The sequence below is a fragment of the Pongo abelii genome, chromosome 2, assembly GCF_028885655.2.
Source record: "Pongo abelii isolate AG06213 chromosome 2, NHGRI_mPonAbe1-v2.0_pri, whole genome shotgun sequence".
NCBI lineage: Eukaryota > Metazoa > Chordata > Mammalia > Primates > Hominidae > Pongo > Pongo abelii.
This window is the reverse complement of record NC_085928.1, coordinates 146,314,105-146,336,643: the sequence shown is the minus strand read 5'-3', so window position 1 is coordinate 146,336,643 and position 22,539 is coordinate 146,314,105. Positions and strand designations below refer to the sequence as shown.

Here is a 22,539-nt window from a genome sequence, read left to right as displayed (position 1 = left end):
TGGTTTCTGCACCTGAAGAATGTCTTCCCAGCCGAAGGTTCTTAGGAGCGGGGAGCGACAAAGAAAAACAAAGAAAAGCAGACCTGAAAATTGGGACGTGGGAGAAATGTAAGACATGTGCTTAATTTGAGGCACAGACCAAAAGAAGCTGAGTCTGAGGGCCCTCTAAAAGTGTCCTCGTGCTTTGGCAGCTTACATTCTTGGCGGCAGTAGTGTTATGAAGAGGACCTTCGGAGCCAGGTCTGCCCATTCTTAGGGCTGCAGCCACTGGCTGAGGCATCAGTAAGTTGGTTCTTCCCCTCGCCGGTGTTGCAGGCCCCCTTCCCCGCCCCCCCGCCCCCGCGCCGTAACCTGCCTCTTTTTTTTTTTTTTGAGACGAGTTTCGCTCTGTCGCCAGGGTGGAGTGCAGTGGCGCGATATCTCGGCTCACTGCAACCTCCGCCTCCGGGTTCAAGCGATTCTCCTGCCTCAGCCTCCCGAGTAGCTGGGATTACAGGCATGTACCACCACGCCCAGCTAATTTTTTTGTATTTTTAGTAGAGACGGGGTTTCACCATGTTGGCCAGGATGGTCTCGATCTCTTGACCTCGTGATCCGCCAGCCTCGGCCTCCCAAAGTGCTGGGATTACAGGCGTGAGCCACCACGCCCAGCCGCCTCATCTCTTCTTAACCATCTTTGTGGCACAGTTTAGGGTCGCTCCTCAGGGAAGCTTGCTGAGTTAGGTACCTTCCTTGGAGCACAGGTATTTTCTCCATCCGAGCTATTGAAATGGTTTGCCTGTATCCCTACCTAGATTGTAAACTCCGTTGAATCAGGAACCATGTCTGTTCAGTTTCTCCCTAGGGCCTTGCAGTAGGGTAGATGGTCAGTAAATACTGTTTAAGGCATTAATACATTTTATTTTAATCCTGGCCCTGGATATCAGCCTCAAAAATTTGCAGTTTTCTGCATTTAACTTCAAAATTATTTACTTGATTGGTAATGCATGCATGTGGTTGGCCTGTGCTGTAATTTAGATGTTTGTTCCCCTAAACCTCCTGTTGAAATTTGATCCCCAATGTTGGAGGTAGGAACTAATGGGCAGTGTTGAGTCATGGAGGTGGTTCCTTCCTGAATAGATTAATGTCCTCCCTGGGGTGGGGGTAAATGAGTTCTCTTTATTTCCACCAGAGCTGGTTACAAAGAACCGTCGCACTTCCTTTCTTCTTTTGCGTCCTGTCTGGCCATGTAATCTCTGCACACACCAGCTCTCCTTTGCCTTCTGGCATGAGTAGAAGCAGTCTTAGGCTCCCATCAGATGCAGATGCTCAGTCTTGAACTTTTCCAGACATCAGAACCATAAGCCGAATAAAACCTTTTCTATTTATAAATTATCCAGCTTTGGGTATTCCTTTCTAGCAACACTAAAGGGACTAAGACAGCCTGCCATATGTAGGATCACAAGGTCAAGCACAAATTTACCTATTTATGCTGTACTATCCTCAGGTTGGCTGGGACAAGTAGACCATGAAACTGGGCAACAGCTACTCTGTGTCTACATTGTGTTATTAGCATCCAAAGTGAATAATGGCGGTGAATTTTGAGTTTATTCTAAGGGTTTAAATAACTTTGCATATTTTATCATGACTGGTATGGACTGAATTGCGTCCCCCCCCAAAAATTCATACTGAAGCCCTCACTCCTAATGTGTCTATATAAATGTTCCTTAACTTACAAAGGGGTTATGTTCCAATAAACCCACCATAAATTGAAAATACCTTAAGTTGAAAAGATCGTAAGTCAAAAATGCATTTAATGCTTCTAACCTACTGAACATCATAGCTTAGCGTAGCCTACCTAAAACGTGCTCAGAATACTTACATTTAGCCTTCAGTTAGGCAAAATCATCTAATACAAAGCTTATTTTTTAATAAAGTATTGAGTATTTCATGTAATCTAAATACTGAATGAAAAACTGGATGGTTTTATGGGTACTCAAAGTACAGATTCTAGATTGCATATGGCTTTTGGACCATCATAAAGTCAAAAAAATCTTAAGTCAGGGACCATCTCTAGTTGGAGCTAGGCCTTTAGGGAGGTAATAAAAATTAAATTAGGTCATAAGGGTGGGGCTTTAATCCCATAAGATTAATGTCTTTATAGAAAGTGGCACCAGAGATTTCTCTCCGTTTGAAAACACAGCAAGCAGACAGACATCTGCAAGCCAGGGAGAGAGCCCTCACCCAAAACTGACCACGCTGGCACCCTCTTTTGGACCTCCCAACCTACATAACTTTGAAAAAATAAACCTCTGTTGTGTAAGCCACCCAATCTAGTATTATATTATGGCAGCCCAAGCTAATACAATGGTTTTATTTGTTGATACATTTTATAAAGTTTACAGACTGAGATATTATATTCATTTTTGAAGAAACTGTTGTCCAGAGTTAAAACTATTGCTGCAAAATCACCCATCAAACTGTTAGCACAGCCTGACTCAATTTTAATTCTAATTACATATTTAACATACAATGGAGGCAGAAGGTGTGAATACAAATACAACAGGTAAAATACAGAAATAGTTTTTGCCTTCATGTAGCTTACCACCCCCTTAAGTGGGGAAAATTAACCCAGAAAAAAATATGCCGAAGTCATACATTTAGGTTTTCCTTTTGTTTTGTTTTTTTTTTTTTGAGATGGAGTCTCGCTTTTTTGCCCAGGCTGGAGTGCAGTGGCACCACCTCAGCTCATTGCAACCTCCATCTCCCGGGTTCAAGCAATTCTCCTGCCTCAGCCTCCCAAGTTGCTGGGACTACAGGCACACACCACCACACCTGGCTAATTTTTTGTATTTTTAGTAGAGACGGGGTTTCACAATGTTGGCCAGGCTTGTCTCAAACCCCTGACATAGGTGATCCACCCACCTCAGCCTCCCAAAGTGTTGGGATTACAGGCATGAGCCACAGCACCCAGCTAGTTTATCCTCTTAATTTTCCTTCTTTAATCTTTCTCATCACTCATTCTTACCAGGAACTCTTTAAAAAAATTTAAGAAACCTCCAAAAATATATGCAAAAGAGGAGTCAAAGAAGAAAAATAAGGAAACAGCAATGAAAAAGGAAAGCATAGACTGGAAGGGCAGATAGGCAGAAAGGCATGTATGTAATTGCACTTAGAAGGGATGCAGTACATGTTTTAATGGGGTGGGAGCTGTCCCAGAGACTTCCTTTCACACAGTCTGTCTCCCCAACTTCCAAATATAAACATGCACATGGCTGCTGCTTCCTCTCTGTCAGGGGAACTCAGACCAAAAACAGGAATCATCCTTGCTAATTAGTGCTGAGTGGATCAGGGACTAACCAGAATCAGGCAACAAGAAAATGTAAGTCAAAACTTATGATTAGCCCTGGCAACAGAGCTAGACCCTGTCTCTACAAAACAAATTTTTTTTTAATCAGCTGGGCATAGTGGCATGTGCCTGTAGTCCCAGCCACTCTGGAGGCTGAGGTGGGAGGATGGCTTGAGCCCAGGAATTTGAGGCTGCAATGAGCTATGATCACACCACATCTCAAAACAAAAACAAAACTTACCTAGGGACTACACGTGGAGCTTTGGCTTTGGGGAGCTAATCTGTCTACGATTAAAAACACGCAGGTGGCTTACTTTATTAATCCCAAATAAAAGAATTTGGGAACACAAGAAAGGGAAAAATGAGCCTCCATGGCAAGACCTTTCCCAGAAACCTGATAGCTTATAGTTAGAAATTGTTATAGACAGTCCAGTGCAAGGAGGACATTAAGCCACAGGGGAAAGGAGTTGTGTGGCCAGGTTAGTCAGGCAATTAACTAGAAAAAAGCTGTCCACATAGAGGAGCCTGCATAATAAAAAGGTTAAACGATAGTAGAATATTGCTAGAGCAGAAGATAGCTAGAAATATAATCAATAACCAGGTTATGGAAGTCAAGCACCTTAGAGTTTATCCTATAGGCAATGAGAAGCCATTCAAAGGGTTTTTGTTTTTGTTTTCAGCACTTTAAAGATGTCATTCTCGTTTTCCAGCCTCCATTATATCTGTGAGAAACTAGTTGTAATTCTTATCATTGTTTTCTTGTATGTCTTGTGCCTTGTTCTATGAATGCTTTTAAGATTTTGTTTATATTTATCAAAAGTTAACACTGATGTTTCTAGGTGTCTTTTTCTATGAATGCTTAAAAGATTTTCATTATATTTATCAAAAGTTACACTGTGATGTTTCATTACACTGTGATGTTTGTTTTGGTTTTGGTTTCGTATTTATCCTGCTTGGGGTTCATTTCATTCCCTGGATCTGTGGGCTGCTGGTTTCTCATTTTCTTTTTTTTTTTTTTAATCAAATTTGGAAGACTTTTGTCCAGTATTTCTTCAATTTTTTTTTTCTGTCCCATTCTGTTTCTCCTCTTCTTCTGGGACTACAATTACACTCATGCTAGACTTCTCAGTACTTAGTACAGGTCATTCAGGCTCTGTTCATTCTTTTTTCAGTTTGTATAATTTCTATTGAGAGCCACTGTCTAGTAGTCCCTGAAAAAATCTAAATGTTGACATTTTCCCAAAGCACAGTACCCTGCTGATGGCTGTAGTTTCTTTTGGGGAAGGTTTAGAGACATGTTAGTCAGGAAATCAGAAATTAGATGTTACTACAGAGAGGATTTTGTATTGAGTTTTCATTGACTGAAAAAGCAAAAAGGGAACACTGAGGTTACCCAGAGGTGATAACTGCAGGGAGCAGCTGTCAATGATAGATCTAGCGAAAATGGGGAATCAAGGTGGATTATCAGGTCTCAGAAACTCAGACAAATGACCTGGCTGAGTATTGCTCAGACCCCTGAGAGGATACTGTCTGGCTGATCCTACTACTTCAGGGAAGGATATGATGAGGCTAGTTGTGGGTGGGGAGGATGTCAAAAGAAGCTCAAGGCTGAAATCAATTGCTGCTGCTGGAGCAAAGGGCTCTTGCTTGTTGCTGGGACAACAGTGACAGAAACTGCAAACAAATGGAAAGGAGGAAGTCCCTTCTTCCCTTCTGCCTTCCAGTCTCCCTCTAATGCCCTTTATTGATGGAACCTAGTGAGACACCAGCTGACACAGAAAAAATGTAGTTTGCAGGGTTTGAACCACAGCATTACAGAGAAATGTATAGAAGGGGGAATGTGGACCTGAGACAATAGTTTAATAACCAGTACCATATCATGTATTTGTGCTAAATTGGTAAGAATGGCCAAAGTTAGACTTAATGCCATCATATATGCTTTTACAGACTTTTAGACCTTTTTGAAAAGAATCTCAGGATACCATGTCAATTTTCTGCTATATTATGATTACTGTTGGTGCCTTTTTCAGGAGTAAGGAGTACCTTTACTGCAGCTCACACATACACTAGCCACAAAATCATAAACAAGGGCAGCCTTGGAAGAAATCTACATAACTGAGGATAAGCAGACCCTACCCCAACGTTAAGTCTCCAAACATCAGGGACAAAATGGCATGGACTCGGTAGGACTGGCAAGAATCCACACTTCTCCCTATTTCTATCTCCTATGTATCGCCTAATGTGGTCATAATAAGGAGAAGACCAATTTCCTGTTCTAACTTTGGACAGCCACCCATTGTCATTAAAAAACCACTTATTTTCCCTTGTTTCCTCTTTTCTTGCCTCAACTCAGGCTCCTTTACCCAGCCCTATGACTTCTAGTTTTCTAATGCAAGTAGATGACAAAACAGGGTTTGGTGTTCAGCATTTCACCTTATAATGTATTTTTCACAAATGAAGGAGTTTTGTTGAACATTTGTAGAACATTTCTAATTTTTGAACTTCAGTTCCATCTGAAAGGGGTCATTTCTTTGAGTCTTCTATTATTTAATAATAGCAGTTAACATTCTCCTTCTACTACAATTTACCTGGAAAGACACCCATAAATACCAATAAAGATACCAGATTCATAACATATTTCATATATTTAATATTTGTATTTGAATATATTAGACTAGAATAAATTTTCTGCATTTGTATATATTATATAGCACTCTGTTAATTATATAACACAAAAGACATTCATAGGTAAACATTAAAATGGCAGTATACATATTAATAACTGAACATTAATGAGATAATAATAATCAGGTATTCATTTAATGGGAGAGTCTAGTATTTCCTGGTAGTCCTGCCTTCTTAAATTCCTCCAGTAAAGTTTATAGCCAGCAAGGACAAAAACACTAATCATAATGATTACCCCTCCAAAAACATCATAGATGCTAGGAAATATGTGCAGCACGACAAGCTGCAAGACCATAGCTACCACAATCTCCAAATGTTGTACTGTGCTAACCAAAGCTGGATGGAATTTGTCCAAGGCATAATAAACTCCTAAGAATGCTGCAGTAGAACAGACACATATAGCAATGAGATAACTCCAGGTTTCTCCATCTAATGGGATGATGGGTTCTTGAAGAATGAACATAGTAGATATTCCCCAAATTGTCCCAGTCCAACCAAAGGTAAACAGTGCAGTCCACATGCTGATCTTCTCCTTGATGGATCTGTATACTATCATTGAGAGAGCAGTGGTCAGTCCAGCCATCACAGTCATGGTGTACCCAAAGGCTTCTTTCCAGGCATTTAACAAAGAATTGTCTTCATCAACAATGTTTGGGATCATGACAAGACAAACACCTAAGATGCTGCAAACAACTGTAGCCATGTCAACATAAGCCATTTTCTCATCTACAAGTAAAAAAGCCAAAATGGCACTGAAGACTGTAGTTGTGGCTCTCCACATAGTGGTCCCATTGCTGGGAGGAACTATTGAAAATGATGTATAAGCACAAGTGATAGAAATGACATTGCATACACCATAAAAGAAGAGTTGTAATCTGTATCCACTGGGTCCAAAGGGGGCCTCCTGATAGTAACACACAACTAGCACAGATAAGACCTGCAAAACAGAACGGATAAAAATCAGTTCTAGAGATGGAACTTTAGACCGATCAGAAACAAGCCTAGTGATAAGAGCTACACATCCATGAGCCAAAGCAGATCCAAACAGCACTATCCACATTTTTCGGGATTGAAAAATGTTTTTTTCTGCAAAGCTCTGGAATTGTCCAATCTCATTGATCATTGGGTCTTCTGTTGGTGGAGGTAGGGTATTCATGGTTCCAAAGAAAGCTCTTCCTTTTTTTTTCATTTCACTCAGCAGACCTTTCTTTGGATTTTCTTCCATAAAATTTCCATAGTCTTCATTGATTTCTTCATATCCATCATCGCCAGGCTGGGGATAATGAGAAGTATATTTCACCATCACTGTGTTGGGATGTATTTTCACCCGTTTTTTAACTGGATATTTTTTGGAGGGAGAAGTATCCATTTCTTCAGATAATCAATTCTATTTAAAGAAAAAAAATGACAAAAAGACATTCATTTCATTGAAAATTTATATTATAATCATATGCATCAATTCAATGGTAGAAAGTAGAGGCTGTAACAGTAGTCCAGAAAAAAAAGAAATTAGAGATGATCTGGCAATATGCCTTATCAGATATATGGTACCTACTGGAATTGTTTACCCTTTTTTCACTCTCATCTGAAGTCTGTCCCCATTTCTCTTTGCTTACTTGTTTCATTCAGCTCTATTTTCTATCTTTATACCACAAACGGATTTTTCCATCTTTTCATTCCTACCTGTTTCTCCACCTATCCAACAAGCAAAACATAGAAAGACAAATAATAACTTAGGTCAAACCTTTCCTTCTCATTGGGTCCATTTGCCTGTTATAAATTATTAGTAAGTCCAAAGTATTTTGTATAATCAATTCTGTATAATACCAGAATTCACCTTATAAATTATAGTGATTTTTAAACATTTATTCTGCACTCCCTATAAGTTTTGAGATATAAAAATACACTGAAATTAGAACATAAATAACATGAATTTAGTAACACTCATGCATTGTTGGTAGAAAGGTTAAATTGTACAACCTCTCTCATGAGCAGTTGGACCATATGTATTAAGATTTTAACTATACTCAGCAATACCACTTTTAAGATTTTATGCTAAAGAGATGATCACAAGATGCTTTTTACATTCTGAATAAAAAAGGGGGGGAGTAAGAATACGTATTTATATTTGCTTACATAACAAAGAAATTATATAAAGATACCAAGAAAACTAATGGTGGTTCAGGTGACAGGAGGAACAAGAATGGAAGAAAACCTTTTTGTTATTTATTTTTTTACATTTTTATTTTTGAATTGTGATATTATCCAAAAAAATAGAATTAAAATGTTTATCTGTTACTTAAGAAAAAGAATATACCAAAAAATGTGGGGAAAATGTACATACAGGAGAGTTCATTGTAGCTTACTATAATGAATGTTCATACAATGGAATACTATGCTATCTATCTAGTAAAAATGATTATGTAGGCACGGTGGCTCACACCTGTAGTCCCAGCATTTTGGGAGGCTGAGGCAGGCGGATCACTTGAGGCCAGAAGTTTGAGAGGAGTTGGCCAGCCTGGCCAACATGGTGAAATGCCATCTCTACTAAAAATACAAAATTTAGCCGGACCTGGTGGTATGTGTCTGTAATTCCAGCTACTCGGGAGGCTGAGGCATGAGAATCACTTGAATCCAGGAAGCAGAGGTTGCAGTGAGCCAAGATTGTGCTACTGCACTCCAGCCTGGGTGACAGAGTGAGACTCTGTCTCAAAACAAAACAAAACAAAACAAAAACGATGTCCACTATATAATGTGAAGTGGGAAAAAAAGTTGAACTTACTGTAAGAATTAAATAAAATAATGGATATAAACAGTTTGCCACAGTGCTGGCATATAGTAAACTCTCAATAAATGTTAGCAATAAATCTGGCTTCCTTTTACCTACAACAACTTTATGAAACATTGGGTATCTTCTACAATATTATTATTTCTTTTAGACCTTTATTTTCTCACTTGGTTCTTTCTTTCCTTCCTTTCAACAATTTCCTATTTCCTTCCCAATGATCCTCTCCTCCCACTTAAAAAACAAAAAAGAGGCCAGGCACACTGGCTAACGCCTGTAATCCCAGCACTTTGGGAGGCCGAGGTAGGCGGATCACCTGAGGTCAGGAGTTCGAGACCTGCCTGGCCAACATGGTAAAACCCTGTCTCTACTAAAAATGCAAAAATCAGCTGGGCTTGGTGGCAGGTGCCTGTAATCCCAGCTACTCAGGAGGCTGAGGTAGGAGAATTGCTTGAACCCAGGAGACGGAGGTTGCAGTGAGCCGAGATTGTGCCACTGCACTCCAGCATCGGCAACAGAGCAAGACTCCATCTCAAAAAAAAAAAAGAAAAAAAATATTTTTTTTTCTTCCTCGTGACTCCCCGATTTCTTGCCAAAAACTCATCAGTTCCAGGATCTTAAACAATGGCCCAGAAATAAAATCTCATTTTGTTCTTTGACACCATCTGGGGAGCTAACTGTTCTATTCCTATTTACTCCTTTCTTTTCTAAAAGGCACCACCTTCAGCTGGAAGAAGTCATGAAAAAAATATCACCTGTGCCTCCAAACCCTTCTGTTTTCTAGCCTGGATGTCCCATTTGCAGTCCTTCTTCCTGCACACCACTATCAGGCTAATCTGACTGTTCTTTATTTCCAAGTTTTGCCAGGACATGTCAAATCATAGCTTCAACAATCCCAAACTGAATAGTCTTGTTCTCCCAAATAGATTTTTTTCCTAATGTCCTCGTTTATGTCTGTGATACCACAATTTTTCCAGTTCCCCAAGCTAGAAATCAGGGAATAGTGTGAATTATCTTTTCTGCCATCTTACTTGCATTTGGTCACTAATCTTACTGTTTTTGTCTTTGAAATATTCCTCAGTTTTTCCCTTTCTCCTCCAATTCTATGTAACTTTTATAATTGTGGTTTGGGTTATTGTGAATTCCTATCTAGAATATTGCAACAGCATCCTAACTAGCCTCCCTTGAATCCCAGTCCCTCTCTAAAATTTATATTATCCCGCTGTCACATTGATCTGCCTTTAAAAGACTCAAAACAAAAAGAAAAACTTTTCTCAAGCTTTCCCCATTCAAGAACCTACAGTGATTTCCTAATCTCTACCTTATCAAATTTCAACTCCTCTGCCAGGCTCTCAATACCCTGGCTAATCTAGCTCCTCTCAGTACTTAGGTCTTCAACACACCTACTTCGCTCTGAGCAGTCAGTTCAGTGTCTTTCCTGTCCTCATTCTCCATATGTACCCTAAGCTTTTATTCTCACCCGTTTCCCTTCTGCTCCAACTTTGTAAACACTGCTTATCTTTTTTTTTTTTTTTTTTTTTTTTGAGACAGAGTCTCACTCTTTGCCCAGGCTGGAGTGCAGTGGCACCATCTCGGCTCACTGCAAGCTCCACCTCCCGGGTTCACGCCATTCTTCTGCCTCAGCCTCCCGAGTAGCTGGGACTACAGGCTCCCGCCAACACGCCCGGCTAATTTTTTGTATTTTTAGTGGAGAAAGGGTTTCACCGTGTTAGCCAGGATGGTCTCGATCTCCTGACCTTGTGATCTGCCCACCTCAGCCTCCCAAAGTGCTGGGATTACAGGCGTGAGCCACCGCGTCCGGCCAACACTGTTCATCTTTAAAGGCCAAGTACAAATTCTGTCTTTTAGAGACAGGCCTTTCCTGACCTCTAGCCACTTGTATGTTTTTCTTCCTTGTTTAAACATCTGCAGTAGTACTTCTAACCTAATATTTTGTAATCTAATAATTTTGTAACCTAGCTGTCTCAACTCAGTGGAATTTTGTTTCTAGTCACTGTGCCCAAATTTGATATGTCAAATAATAATTATTTTGAGACAGGGTCTCACTCCATTGCCCAGACTGGAGTGCAGTGGCGTGATCACTGCTCACTGCAGCCTCGACCTCCAGGGCTCAAGCAATCCTCCCACCTCAGCCTCAGCTAAGACACTTGTACACCACCCCTCCTGGCTGTTTTTTACACTTTCTGTAGAGACAGGTTTTGCCATGTTGCCCACGATGGTCTCAAACTCCTGGGTTCAAGCAATAAGCACGCCTCAGCCTCTCAAAATGCTGGGATTACAGGCGTGCGCCACCACGCCCAACTGCATTATTATTTTTTTTTAATTCAACAACTTTGTATGTTATATTTTTGGATACAAAGTTATATCATGCTTTCAAGATATTACTAATTCTCAGAACAATGCAAGGCATAAATATTTGTGCACATTCATGCCTACTTGTGTGATCCTGAGTTTAATAGAAGAAAGGATAGAAACTAGCTTGATTTATACATTTTTAAAAATATTATTTGGCTCATTTTCCCTAAAAACATCAAGAAAGGAATTGCCACATGCCTAATTGAAAAGATATGCTTAGTGGTAAGGATATATATACATCAACTTTTAAGAGGTTTAAAAAAAAAAACTCCTCCCATTGTAACAGTTTATAGTTCACCACATACTACTAAAACAACCCATAAACCATGAGTGCATTATCAGGAGGGACAGGAAGGGTAAGTCGACCGATGTGAAGTTTACCTAGTAGGTAGGCAATTGACATTCTGCGGTGTATGGCAACTGGTCATGAGCAGTACGAAGAATTTAGAAGGATCCAATCTCTCCATATGTTGGAACAAACTGTATCACTTGGATCCATCAATATCATTTTCCATGGTTAGCTTTTGTTTGTTTTTAGTTATTTATTTTTGAGATGGAGTCTCGCTCTGTCTCCCAGGCTGGAGTGCAGTGGCACGATCTCAGCTCACTGCAACCTCCACCTCCCGGCTTCAAGAGATTCTCCTGCCTCAGCCTCCACAGTAGCTGGGATTATAGGCATGTGCCACTACGCCTGGCTAATTTTTGTATTTTTTTGGTAGAGATGGGGTTTCACTATGTTGGTCAGGCTGGTCTCAAACCCCTGACCTCAAGTGATCCGCCCACCTCGGCCTCCCAAAGTGCTGGGATCACAGGCATGAGCCACCATGCCCAGCCTAAATCCTGTATTTTTAAAAACTAACAATGGGCCAGGTGCAGTAGCTCATGCCTGTAATTCCAGCACTTTGGGAGGCTGAGGCGGGCGTATCACTTGAGATCAGGGGTTTGAGACCAGCCTGGCCAACATGGGGAAACCTCGTCTCTACTAAAAATACAGAAAATTAGTTGGGCGTGATGGCACATCCCTGTAGTCCCAGCTACTTGGGAGGCTAAGACACCAGAATCACTTGAACCCAGGAGGTGGAGGTTGCAGTGAGCCAAGATCGCACCACTGCACTTCAGCCTGGGAGACAGAGAACTTGTCTCAAAAATAAAAAATAAAAATAAATAAAAGCACAGGATTTAAAGTAAAAAAAAAAAAGTTGGGTTCAACTTTACTTATTAATCATGACTTTGGGTACATGATTTTGTTTTCATAAAGTTTAGTTTCTACATGTATAAAAGATAATAATACTTATTACCTATGATTATTACAAAGTATAATGATAAAATATATATAAATTAAATGGCATAACTTGTGGTGTATTTAGCACGCAATAAAAATTAGGTACTATTATAATTATTACATAATTTTGTTTAGGGTCAGGGAGTACATGTGCAGATTCGTTACGTGTGTGTGTGTGTGTGTGTGTGTATATATATATGTAATTTTTTTTTTTTTTGGGACAGAGTTTCACTCTTGTTGCCCAGGCTGGAGTGTAATGGCATGATCTTGGCTCACTACAACCTCCACCTCCTGGGTTCAAGCAATTCTCCTGCCTCAGCCTCCTGAGTAGCTGGGATTACAGGCATGTGCCACCACGCCCGGCTAATTTTGTATTTTTAGTAGAGACAGGGTTTCTCCATGTTGGTCAGGCTGGTCTTGAACTCCCTACCTCAGGTGATCCGCCTGCCTCGGCCTCCCAAAGTGCTGGGATTACAGGCCACCGCGCCTGGTCCGTTACATGTATATATTATGTAATGGTAAGGTTTAGGATTCTGGTGTATCCATCACCCAAATAGTGAGCATTGTACCCAATAGGTAATTTTTTAACCCTCTCTTCCCATGCACTCTACCCCGTTTCAGAGTCTCCAGTGTCTATTATTTCCATCTTTATGTGTAATTGTTTAGCTCCCACTTTATAAGACAGAACATGCAGTATTTGATTTTATGTTTCTGAGTTATTTTACTTAGGATAATAGCCTCTAGCTCTATCCATGTTGCTGCAAAGGACATAATTTCATTCTTTTTTATGACTATGATGGCTTTTTGTCACCCCAGATTCACTTTGTCACCCAGTGAATATGGCTGGCTCAAGTGATCCTCCCACCTGAGCCTCCTAAGTAGCTGGGGCTTCAGATGCCTGCCATCACACCTACCTAATTTTTGTATTTTTTGTAGAGATGGGTTTTCGCCATGTTGCCCAGGCTGATCTCAAACTCCTGGGGTCAAGTGATCCATCAACCTCAGCCCCCCAAAGTGCTGGGATTATAAGCATGAGCCACCACACCCAGCCTATGATGGCTTTTTATTGTATAAACTTGGCTATGCTGAACTACATTTTCCAATTTATTTAATCAAACACTAATCTATCTAAGTTGCTGTTGTGAAGAGATTTTGCAGATGTGATAAAAGTCCCTTTTGTTTGCTGTAAATGTGTTGATAAATAAATAGCCCCTAATCTGTTGACTTAATAAGGTCAACAGATAGGCCTGACTTAATAAGGGGAGCCCTTTAAAGGTGAGGGCTTAGGCCTTTCTTAAATTCAGAGACTCCAAACAGCTTATGCCCTTGGGGTTCTAGCCTGTTCATGATTTTTTCTTTACTGCCTGTGGACAACAAGCATTATTTTGTGCTCATGGGGTTCTAACCAGTTCTTTCTCTTTTGTTTTGTTTTTGTTTGTTTTGAGACAGAGTCTTGCTCTGTCGCCCAGGCTGGAGTGTAGTGATGCAATCCCGGCTCACTGCAACCTCTGCCTCCCAGGTTCAAGCAATTCTCCTGCCTCAGCCTCCTGAGTACTTGGGATTACAGGCACCCGCCACAGCCACCACCAAATCCAGCTAATTTTTGTATTTTAGTAGAGGTGGGGTTTCGCCATGTTGGCCAGGCTGGTCTCGAACTCCTGACCTCAAGTGATCCATCTGCCTCGGCCTTCCAAAGTGCTGGGATTACAGGCATGAGCCACTGCTCCCGGCCCCAACTGGCCTTTAAATCTTCCCTTCCTGAATGACTGCCTGCAGACTTCAGACTTGCTTATCCAGCCCCCACAAGAACATAAGCCAATTTTTTTTTTCTTTTTGAGATGGAGTTTCACTCTTGCTGCCCAGGCTGGAGTGCAATGAAGTCAATTCTTTATAATAAATCCCCTACTGGTTCTGTGTTTCAAATTAACTCCTAATTCTGATATACGTTAGAATTCTCTCCTTGCTTGTTGTCTTCTGCTAACTCTAATAGGCCACCAATATTCTCTTGGTTGCAAGTATCCAAATGTAGGTTATCTCAGGTAAATTCTGGAGGGCCTCCTCAGTACACAAATCCCTGATGTGGGAGAGCCTTACATTTTGGGACTTAGAGTCCACAGATTTTTGCTGTTTGGTCTTCTTGCCTAGTAGGCAGCTCTCCTTGGCAGGAACTAACAGTATTCACGTGGCCCCAGGAAACTAGGAAATTTTATTTATTTATTTATTATTTATTTATTTATTTTTAGACAGTTTCACTCTGTCGCCCAGGCTAGAATGTAGTGGCATGATCTTGGCTCACTGCAACCTCCACCTCCCAGGTTCAAGTGATTCTCCTGCCTCAGCCTCCCTCAGCCTCCAGAGTAGCTGGGATTACAGGCATGCACCACCACGCCCAGCTAATTTTTGTATTTTTAGTAGAAATGGGGTTTCACCATGTTGGCTAGGTTTGTCTCAAACTCCTGACCTCAGGTGATTCACTCGCCTTAGCCTCCCAAAGTACTGGGATTACAGGTGTGAGCCACCATGCCCAGCCGGAAATTTTATTTTAGAGATAAGAAATTTAAGACTCAGAAATTTTGAGTACTGGCTTGGCCACCAACTAGAGTAATAATTATTGTCTGTCTTAAGAGAAAGTGTTTTGGATGATAATTTTTGGAATCTTTTGACATAACCGTCTTCACAATCGGTTTGTCTTTTTAATGATTTCATACTTCTAGTATTTTGATATCTCTCCCAATGCAAGACCACTATGTAGTTTAGCCACTGTAACTTTCTACAATCTGCTCTAAGTCGTTCTGATCAAAGTGCCAACTCAACTTTTCCTCCTTCCTCAGAGACGAGTGCTCTAAACCAGTATCATGGCTCCAGTTCCTGACAAGGATTCACATGGGAGAAGTGCCCACTAAGGCAGAGGTGTCTACTTCAGCAGTGCAGAGCAACTCAGCTAAATAGAGAGAATATGAAATAGAACCAGAAGTCTAGCCTGCTTAGCTACAAATGTTTCCACCAAAAATAGTGGATACAAATGGATTAAAAGTATGCACAGTTTGGTGTCTGCTTGAACAATGGGCACATTCAGTGTGGCAAGCTTAAAATGACTATTTTTATCCAAAAGAAGAACTATTTCCCAAGCTAGATCCCAGAATATGAGGCCTGAGACCACCTCATTCCTATGGTTGAGAAAAGTAATACACAATTATGGAGGCTGGCATGTCCAAAATTTGCAGAGTGGGTAGCAGGCTAGTCCAGAGAAGTGCCAATATTGCGGTTTAAGTCCAAAGTCTGTCGGCTAAAGAATTCCCTCTTGCTTGGGGGAGGTCAGTCTTTTGTGCTGTTCAGGCTTTCAACTGATTGGACGTTGCCCACCCACATTATGGAAGGCAGTTTGCTTTCTCCAAAGTCCACCCTTTCAAATGTAAATCTCATTCAAAAACACTCTCACAGAAACAGCCAGAATAATGTTTGACCAACCAAGTGGACACATAAAAGTAACCATAAAAATTTTTTTTTTTTACGGCCGGGTGCAGTGGCTCACGCCTGTAATCCCAGCACTTTGGGAGGCTGAGGCGGGTGGATCACAAGGTCAAGAGATCAAGACCATCCTGGCCAATATGGTGAAACCCCGTCTCTACTGAAAATACAAAAATTAGCTGGACGTGATGGCGCGCGCCTGTAGTCCCAGCTACTCGGAAGGCTGAAGCAGGAGAATTGCCTGAACCTGGGAGGCGGAGATTGCAGTGAGCCACGATCGCGCCACTGACTGCAGCCTGGCGACAGAGCAAGACTCTGTCTCAAAAAAAAAAAAGAAAAATTAAAATTTTAGGGCATAACTGTAGCTGTTCCTTAAGTAATTTGTATCTGCTTTAAACCACTAGAGAATTAAACTATTCTCAATCAATTCTAAAGGTTGCTAGAAATACATGTCTTTCAGTATCTTCAGGCTGAATTTCAAGTGCTAGTTTCCCAGTGCATGCCTCACATTTTGGCCCAGTCAAGTAAGTCCCATCATCAGCAAATCCACAGTGATTCCACATCAGGAACTTCCCAGTGGTTCCATATCTAAGCTTGCTCAGAATAAACTTCTCACCCAAAAGCTTATTTACCACCATCAGATCTCTAAATAAATAACATTTTGTTTATTCCTATTACAAAAGCAATATGTGTTCATTATAGAACATTTAGAAATGTGGGAAAGCAAAGAAAATAAAAATCACTCATAATCCTACCATTCAGAGTCAACTACAGACCCTTCCAGAAAGATTTTTCTTGCAAAAATGGTATCAAACATTATATCCTATTTTATAACTTCCCCATTTTACAATACATTGTAAACATTTTCCATGTCATTAAAAATTACATAATATCACTTTTAATGGCTAGTTAATATGGAGCCAACAAGGGCTTTGAATGCACTAACTTCAGCTCTCTGAAAGCTGAAAGGCAAATGGGATGACAAACTACCCTTATACAGGGTTAGATTCATAACAATCACAGGAAATGCCACATATGTGAAAATAAACAGATAACAATTTTGAAGTTTTTCCATTGAATGTACATGAAGGAATGTTTTGTCTTGTTTTCTTTTTTTTTTTTTTTGAGACAGAGAGTCTTGCTGTTGCCCAGGCTGGAGTGCAGTGGCCCAATCTCCGCTCACTGCAACATCCACCTCCCAGGTTCAAGCAATTCGTGCCTCAGCCTCACGAGTAGCTGGGACTACAGGTGTTAGCCACCATGCCCAGCTAATTTTTATATTTTTTGTAGAGACAGGATTTTTGCCATGTTGGCCAGGCTGGTCTCAAACTCGCGGCCTCAGGCAATCAGTCAGCCTGGGCCTCCCAAAGTGCTGGGATTACATGTGTGAGCCACCACGCCCAGTCAACAAATTTTTTTTTTTTTTTGAGACGGAGTCTCGCTCTGTCTCCCAGGCTAGAGTACAGTGGCGCAATCTCAAATCACTGCAACCTCTGCCTCCCAGGTTCAAGCAATTCTCCTGCCTCAGCCTCCCTAGTAGCTGGGAGTACAGGCGCGTGCCGCCACACCCAGCTAATTTTTTGTATTTTCAGTAGAGACAGGGTTTCACTGTGTTAGCCAGGATGGTCTCAATCTCCTTACCTCATGATCCGCCCACCTTGGCCTCCCAAAGTGCTGGGATTACCGGCGTGAGCCACCGCGCCCGGCTGTTTTTTTCTTTTTTTTGAGACGGAGTCTCACTGTCGCCAGGCTGGAGTGCAGTGGCAAAATCTCGGCTCACTGCAACCTCCGCCTCCCGGGTTCAAGCAATTCTCCTTGATTCTCTCCCTGCCCGGCCTGCAAATTTGTTTTCTTATAACTTGCACAGCCTGTCCACCTCCCAATCACTTCTACTCAAACTTTCATCTAGGCTCAGCTAGGCTAAGGGCAAAGGGTAAGTAGTAAAATTCACTCAGAACACTGATTTTTTTGTTTTGTTTTGAGACAGAGTCCCACTCTGCCACCCAGGTTAGAGTGCAGTGGGGCAATCTCAGCTCACCACAACCTCCACCTCCTGGGTTCAAGGGATTCTCCTGCCTCAGCTTCCTCAGTAGCTGGAACTACAGGGGTGCGTCACCATGCCCAGCTAATTTTTGTATTTTTAAGTAGAGATAGGGTTTCGCCATGTTGGCCAGGCTGGTCTCGAACTTGTGACCTCAGGTGATCCTCCCACCTTGGCCTCCCAAAGTGCTGGGATTACAGCCTTGAGCCACTGCGCCCAGCCTTTTTGAAACAGGGTCTCACTCTGTTGCCCAGGCTGGAGTGCAATGGAGCAATCTCAGCTCACTGCAACCTCCACCTCCTGGGCTCAACGGATTCTCCTGCCTCAGCCTCCCACGTAGCTGGGATTATAGGTGTGTGCCACCACACCCGGCTAATTTTTGTATTTTTTTTAGGAGACGGGGTTTTGCCACATTGGCCAAGCTGGTCTCAAACTCTGGGCCTCAACTGAACTGCCCGACTCAGCCTCCCTAAGTGCTGGGATTACACACCTGAGCTACCACACCCTGCCAGAACCCTGATTTTTTTTTTCTTTTTTTTTTTTTGAGATGGAGTCTCGCACTGTCACCCAGCCTGGAGTGCAGTGGCGCGATCTCAGCTCACTGCAAGTTCCGCCTCCCAGGTTCACGCCATTCTCCTGCCTCAGCCTCCCGAGTAGCTGGGACTACAGGCGCCCACCACTACGCCCAGCTAATTTTTTGTATTTTTAGTAGACACGGGGTTTCACCGTGTTAGCCAGGATGGTCTTGATCTCCTGACCTCCTGATCCGCCCACGTTGGCCTCCCAAAGTGCTGGGATTACAGGCATGAGCCACCGTGCCTGGCCCAGAACTCTGATTTTTAAACTGCTCCTTGTAAGAAGACTCAGAGCCACAGAGATGTCAGAAACAATCATAGAATGACTCTACATCCTCCCACAGTGATACTAGACAGACACACTGGCACACCTCGAAATTGCTGGGTTGTGCACAGCCCAAGATGGCTCATTTAAGCTGCCATGTCCACTCCTCCAACAAATCCAGGCACCATCTAAAGGGAGCATGCCAAGTCACAGTCTCCTTTGTGAATTCCATGATGGCAAGAGAGCTCTCATTCATATTTGCATTCCTGGCACCCAGAGCACATTTAATAAAAGTTGATTAAACAAAAATAATGACTTGGTCCTGAACTGCATTCTGCAACTGCTCCTTGAGCTTTGTCCCATCCTATAATAACCATCACAAGCTCTGCTATTTATTCTACCATTTCTGTCCTGGCCCCACCTTTGAGATTGTTCTCACAGTTATCTTTGCCACTAGGTTGCCATTCTGACTGTGCTGGTGACGCTGGTTCCAGGACCCTCAGGAACCCCTCCCCCAGTCTGGTCTGCCCTTGAACTCTGTACTGGCCCCGGGGTATCCCAGGATTGTCAGAAAGGCCTGGCCAGGATTCACCTGGGAGAGGGATCAGCATCTCTGCAAAGTTGTTGGATTGAAAGAACTTTCATTTTGAGCTACATCATTGAAGAGCTTTAAATCTGAAAATAAGAAAGACGTTGAACCCTATTACTCACATCTCTTTGTCATTTGAAGCAGATCCCGAACCACTCAAAAGGACAAAACAAGGAAATAATAATGAAATTGGATTCAGTGAATGGGGTAAGGGTATTAAGTGTCTGAAATATAAGAGATAAAAAAATTAGTTTTTACGTTTTTTTCTATTTTCTAAATGTTTTGGTGGCTAGAATAAGATATACTTTGAACTCAAGAGCAATAAATGTTAATATATTAAAAGTAGCTTTATGAAATATGGAAAGTATCTATTTCAAAATACTTCAAAGTAATCATCTGAATATTTATCAGAAATATTAAGACAACTTATTAAATCCTGTATTAAAATGATTGCTTATTACTTTTTGTTTATACTAGTCAGAAGTGATTCTCTTCCACATTTTAGATTTTTCAGAGTAAAAAGGATATAATTTTAGACTTTGAATTGAATATAAACTGGGTTTTTCCACACAATTTGTGGACATGACTGTCTGATGGTGACTCTTAGATATTTATGCTAAAAATGTTATTTTGGGGATCCTTGGGAATGGACTCTGATATTTATTTATTTATTTATTTTTTTTTTTTTTTTTTTGAGGCGGAGTTTCACTCTTGTTGCCCAGGCTGGAGTGCAATGGCACCATGCCGGCTCACCACAACCTCCACCTCCTGGCTTCAAGCAATTCTCCTGCCTCAGCCTCCTGAGTAACTGAGATTATAGGCATGGGCCACCACGCCCGGCTAATTTTTTTATATTTTTAGTAGAGATAGCATTTCTCCACGTTAGTCAGGCTGGTCTCGAATTCCCGACCTTAGGTGATTCACCCACCTCGGCCTCCCAAAGTGCTGGGATTACAGGCATGAGCCACCATGCCCGGCTGGACTCTGATATTTATATTCACATTATTGGCCAGTAGGGAACTGATATCTGACTCAAAAATTAATAGGATATGAAATCCTTCATTCTATCCATGAGCTTGTTGTTCTTGAGAAAAAAATTTACTTTGAGAGTCTGAGGAATGATAAGTTTGTTACATTCCGGAATCTTGTTTTGGTGTTGTGTCCATCCTTTAGATAGGGTGCAGCTCTGTATTTCCATAGCAACAACTAACTTTGGTTTCCATAGCCACTGACTGCACTCCTGACCCTGCCAACCATCTCGCAAATGCATCCTCTTGCTTAGAAGAACCAGGGGAGGGGTGGGGCATGGTGGTTCATGCCTGCAATCCCAGCACTTTGGGAGGCTGAAGCGGGCAGATCACTTTGAGCTCAGGAGTTCAAGACCAGCCTGAGCAAAATGGCGAAACCGTCCCTTAAAAAAAAAAACAAAATCGCACCACTATACTCCAGCCTGGGAAACAGAGTGAGACCCTATCTCAAAAAAAAAAAAAAAAAAAAAAAAGGGCCAGGCACAGTGGCTCACGTCTATAATCCCAGCACTTTGGGAGGCTCAGACGGGCGGATCACCTGAGGTCAGGAGTTTGAGACCAGCCTGACCAACATGGTGAAACCCCATTTCTACTAAAAATAAAAAATTAGCCAGGCGTGGTGGAATGCACCTATAGTCCCAGCTACCAGGGAGGCTGAGGCAGGAGAATCACTTGAACCAGGGAGGCAGAGGTTGCAGTGAGCCAAGATCACGCCACTGCACTTCAGCCTGGATGACAGAGTGAGACTCTGTCGAAAGAAAAGAAAAGAAGAAAGAGAGGGAGAGAAAGAAAGAAAGAAGAGAGGGAGGGAGGAAGGGAGGAAGGAAGGAAGGAAAAGAGAAAAAGAGAAGGAGGAGAAGGAAGGGAGAGAGGGAGGGAGGGAGGGAGAAAAAGAAGGAGGGAGGGAAGAGGAGGAGGAAGAAAGAAAAGGGCAACAACCAGGGGAAGAATATGGATGAATCAGTCCAAATTTATCATCATCACTGTGCCTTTCTGGTGACAGGTCAGTGGTGATAATCCTCTTTGAGGATGACTCCCTGCAGTACTAACGGAAGCACAAAAGTGCCAGAACTGGATGACAGCTCACTCATTTCAGGATAGAAAAAAATCTGGGCACACTAGGCTGAATGATAAGCTCCTTGGCATGCTAGCCAAAATCAGCTTAAAAGAGGGCTACCTGGGTACAAGAGAACGCTTATTTTGGGTTGAAAAGCAGAAGCTTCCCAAGAGGGGAAGATATACTGAAGCTGAAGGTGTGGCAATCCCCCCAACCAATTAGATTGGGGATGAAGGCTGCTTAGTTGGACTAGGAAAAGTAATGGATACTGGATTCCAGAGTGGGCCATGTTGGGAGGAGCAAGGTAGAATGTGATTTAAGGAAACTAAGAAATTTTGGGCTGAGCTAGGCTATAGGAGAATGGTAGACAGACCTGAGGATTTTGCTGGGCTGTGTCAGTCTGGGTTATAGAAGCGAGTGGAAATTACAGCTAAGAGACTTGGAGATGAGGGGAGGTAAGAAGATAGATCTGATGGTATTGAGGTAGGGGCTGCTAAGAGAAGCATCAAACAGGAGGGCTAACCCAGGTTTGAGCTGGACACTCCACTGACAGTTCTAAAGCAGAAAATTAGGGAAGGAATAGTCAGGGGCTTATCAGCTATGCAGTAGCTTCTAGAAGTCAACAGCTGGCTCTGGGAGGGAAAAGATTGAGAAAAACAAAAGAAATAAATAAGAGCAGAAGGTATAGGGGAAAAGGTAGGGGTGAGAGTTATCAGTCTGGTTAGATCTGGGCTAAACATTTAGTCTTACCATCAGTTTGAAAGCACCTGGACCAGTTAGTTGCTGTATAGGCAAAGTCAAAGGGAGAAGCCTGGCCTCTCTCTACTCAGTCACGGTTCATGACTTTAGGAGACTGTAATGAACCAGGCATACCAGGAAAGGAAAAGGTTAACTGAGGTTGAAAAAAAAACTTTATGTGGCACTTTTAAACAAGCAGGTTGGTTTGGCTTGTGTGACTGTTATGATGGTGCCTGATTTTGAGCAGAGCAATTTGTGTTGTGACATTTTAAAATCCATGCTGGCACTTGGTGATGAATGTGTCGGCTGGCAGCTAAGAACT

At 41.9% G+C, this 22,539-nt stretch overlaps 1 protein-coding gene and 1 long non-coding RNA gene across 4 annotated transcripts in view; one reads left to right on the top strand and one right to left on the bottom strand.

Moving 5' to 3' along the window:
* The first annotated feature begins 154 nt into the window (after window positions 1-154).
* LOC134761029 (uncharacterized) lies at window positions 155-19,841 on the top strand. Its single transcript, XR_010139249.1, has 2 exons — window positions 155-282; window positions 19,263-19,841. It is a non-coding gene; the product is annotated as an uncharacterized LOC134761029 (long non-coding RNA).
* The window catches only part of SLC35G2 (solute carrier family 35 member G2), a 37,133-nt gene continuing 19,959 nt past the window's right edge, over window positions 5,366-22,539 (bottom strand). For all 3 annotated transcript variants that reach the window (XM_002814078.4, XM_002814077.3, XM_054552671.2), the window contains exon 2: window positions 5,366-7,400. In XM_002814078.4, coding sequence (XP_002814124.3) covers window positions 6,144-7,382 — 1,239 coding nt within the window. In that variant the 5' untranslated portion in view covers window positions 7,383-7,400 and the 3' untranslated portion in view covers window positions 5,366-6,143. The remainder of the gene's footprint in view (window positions 7,401-22,539) is intronic.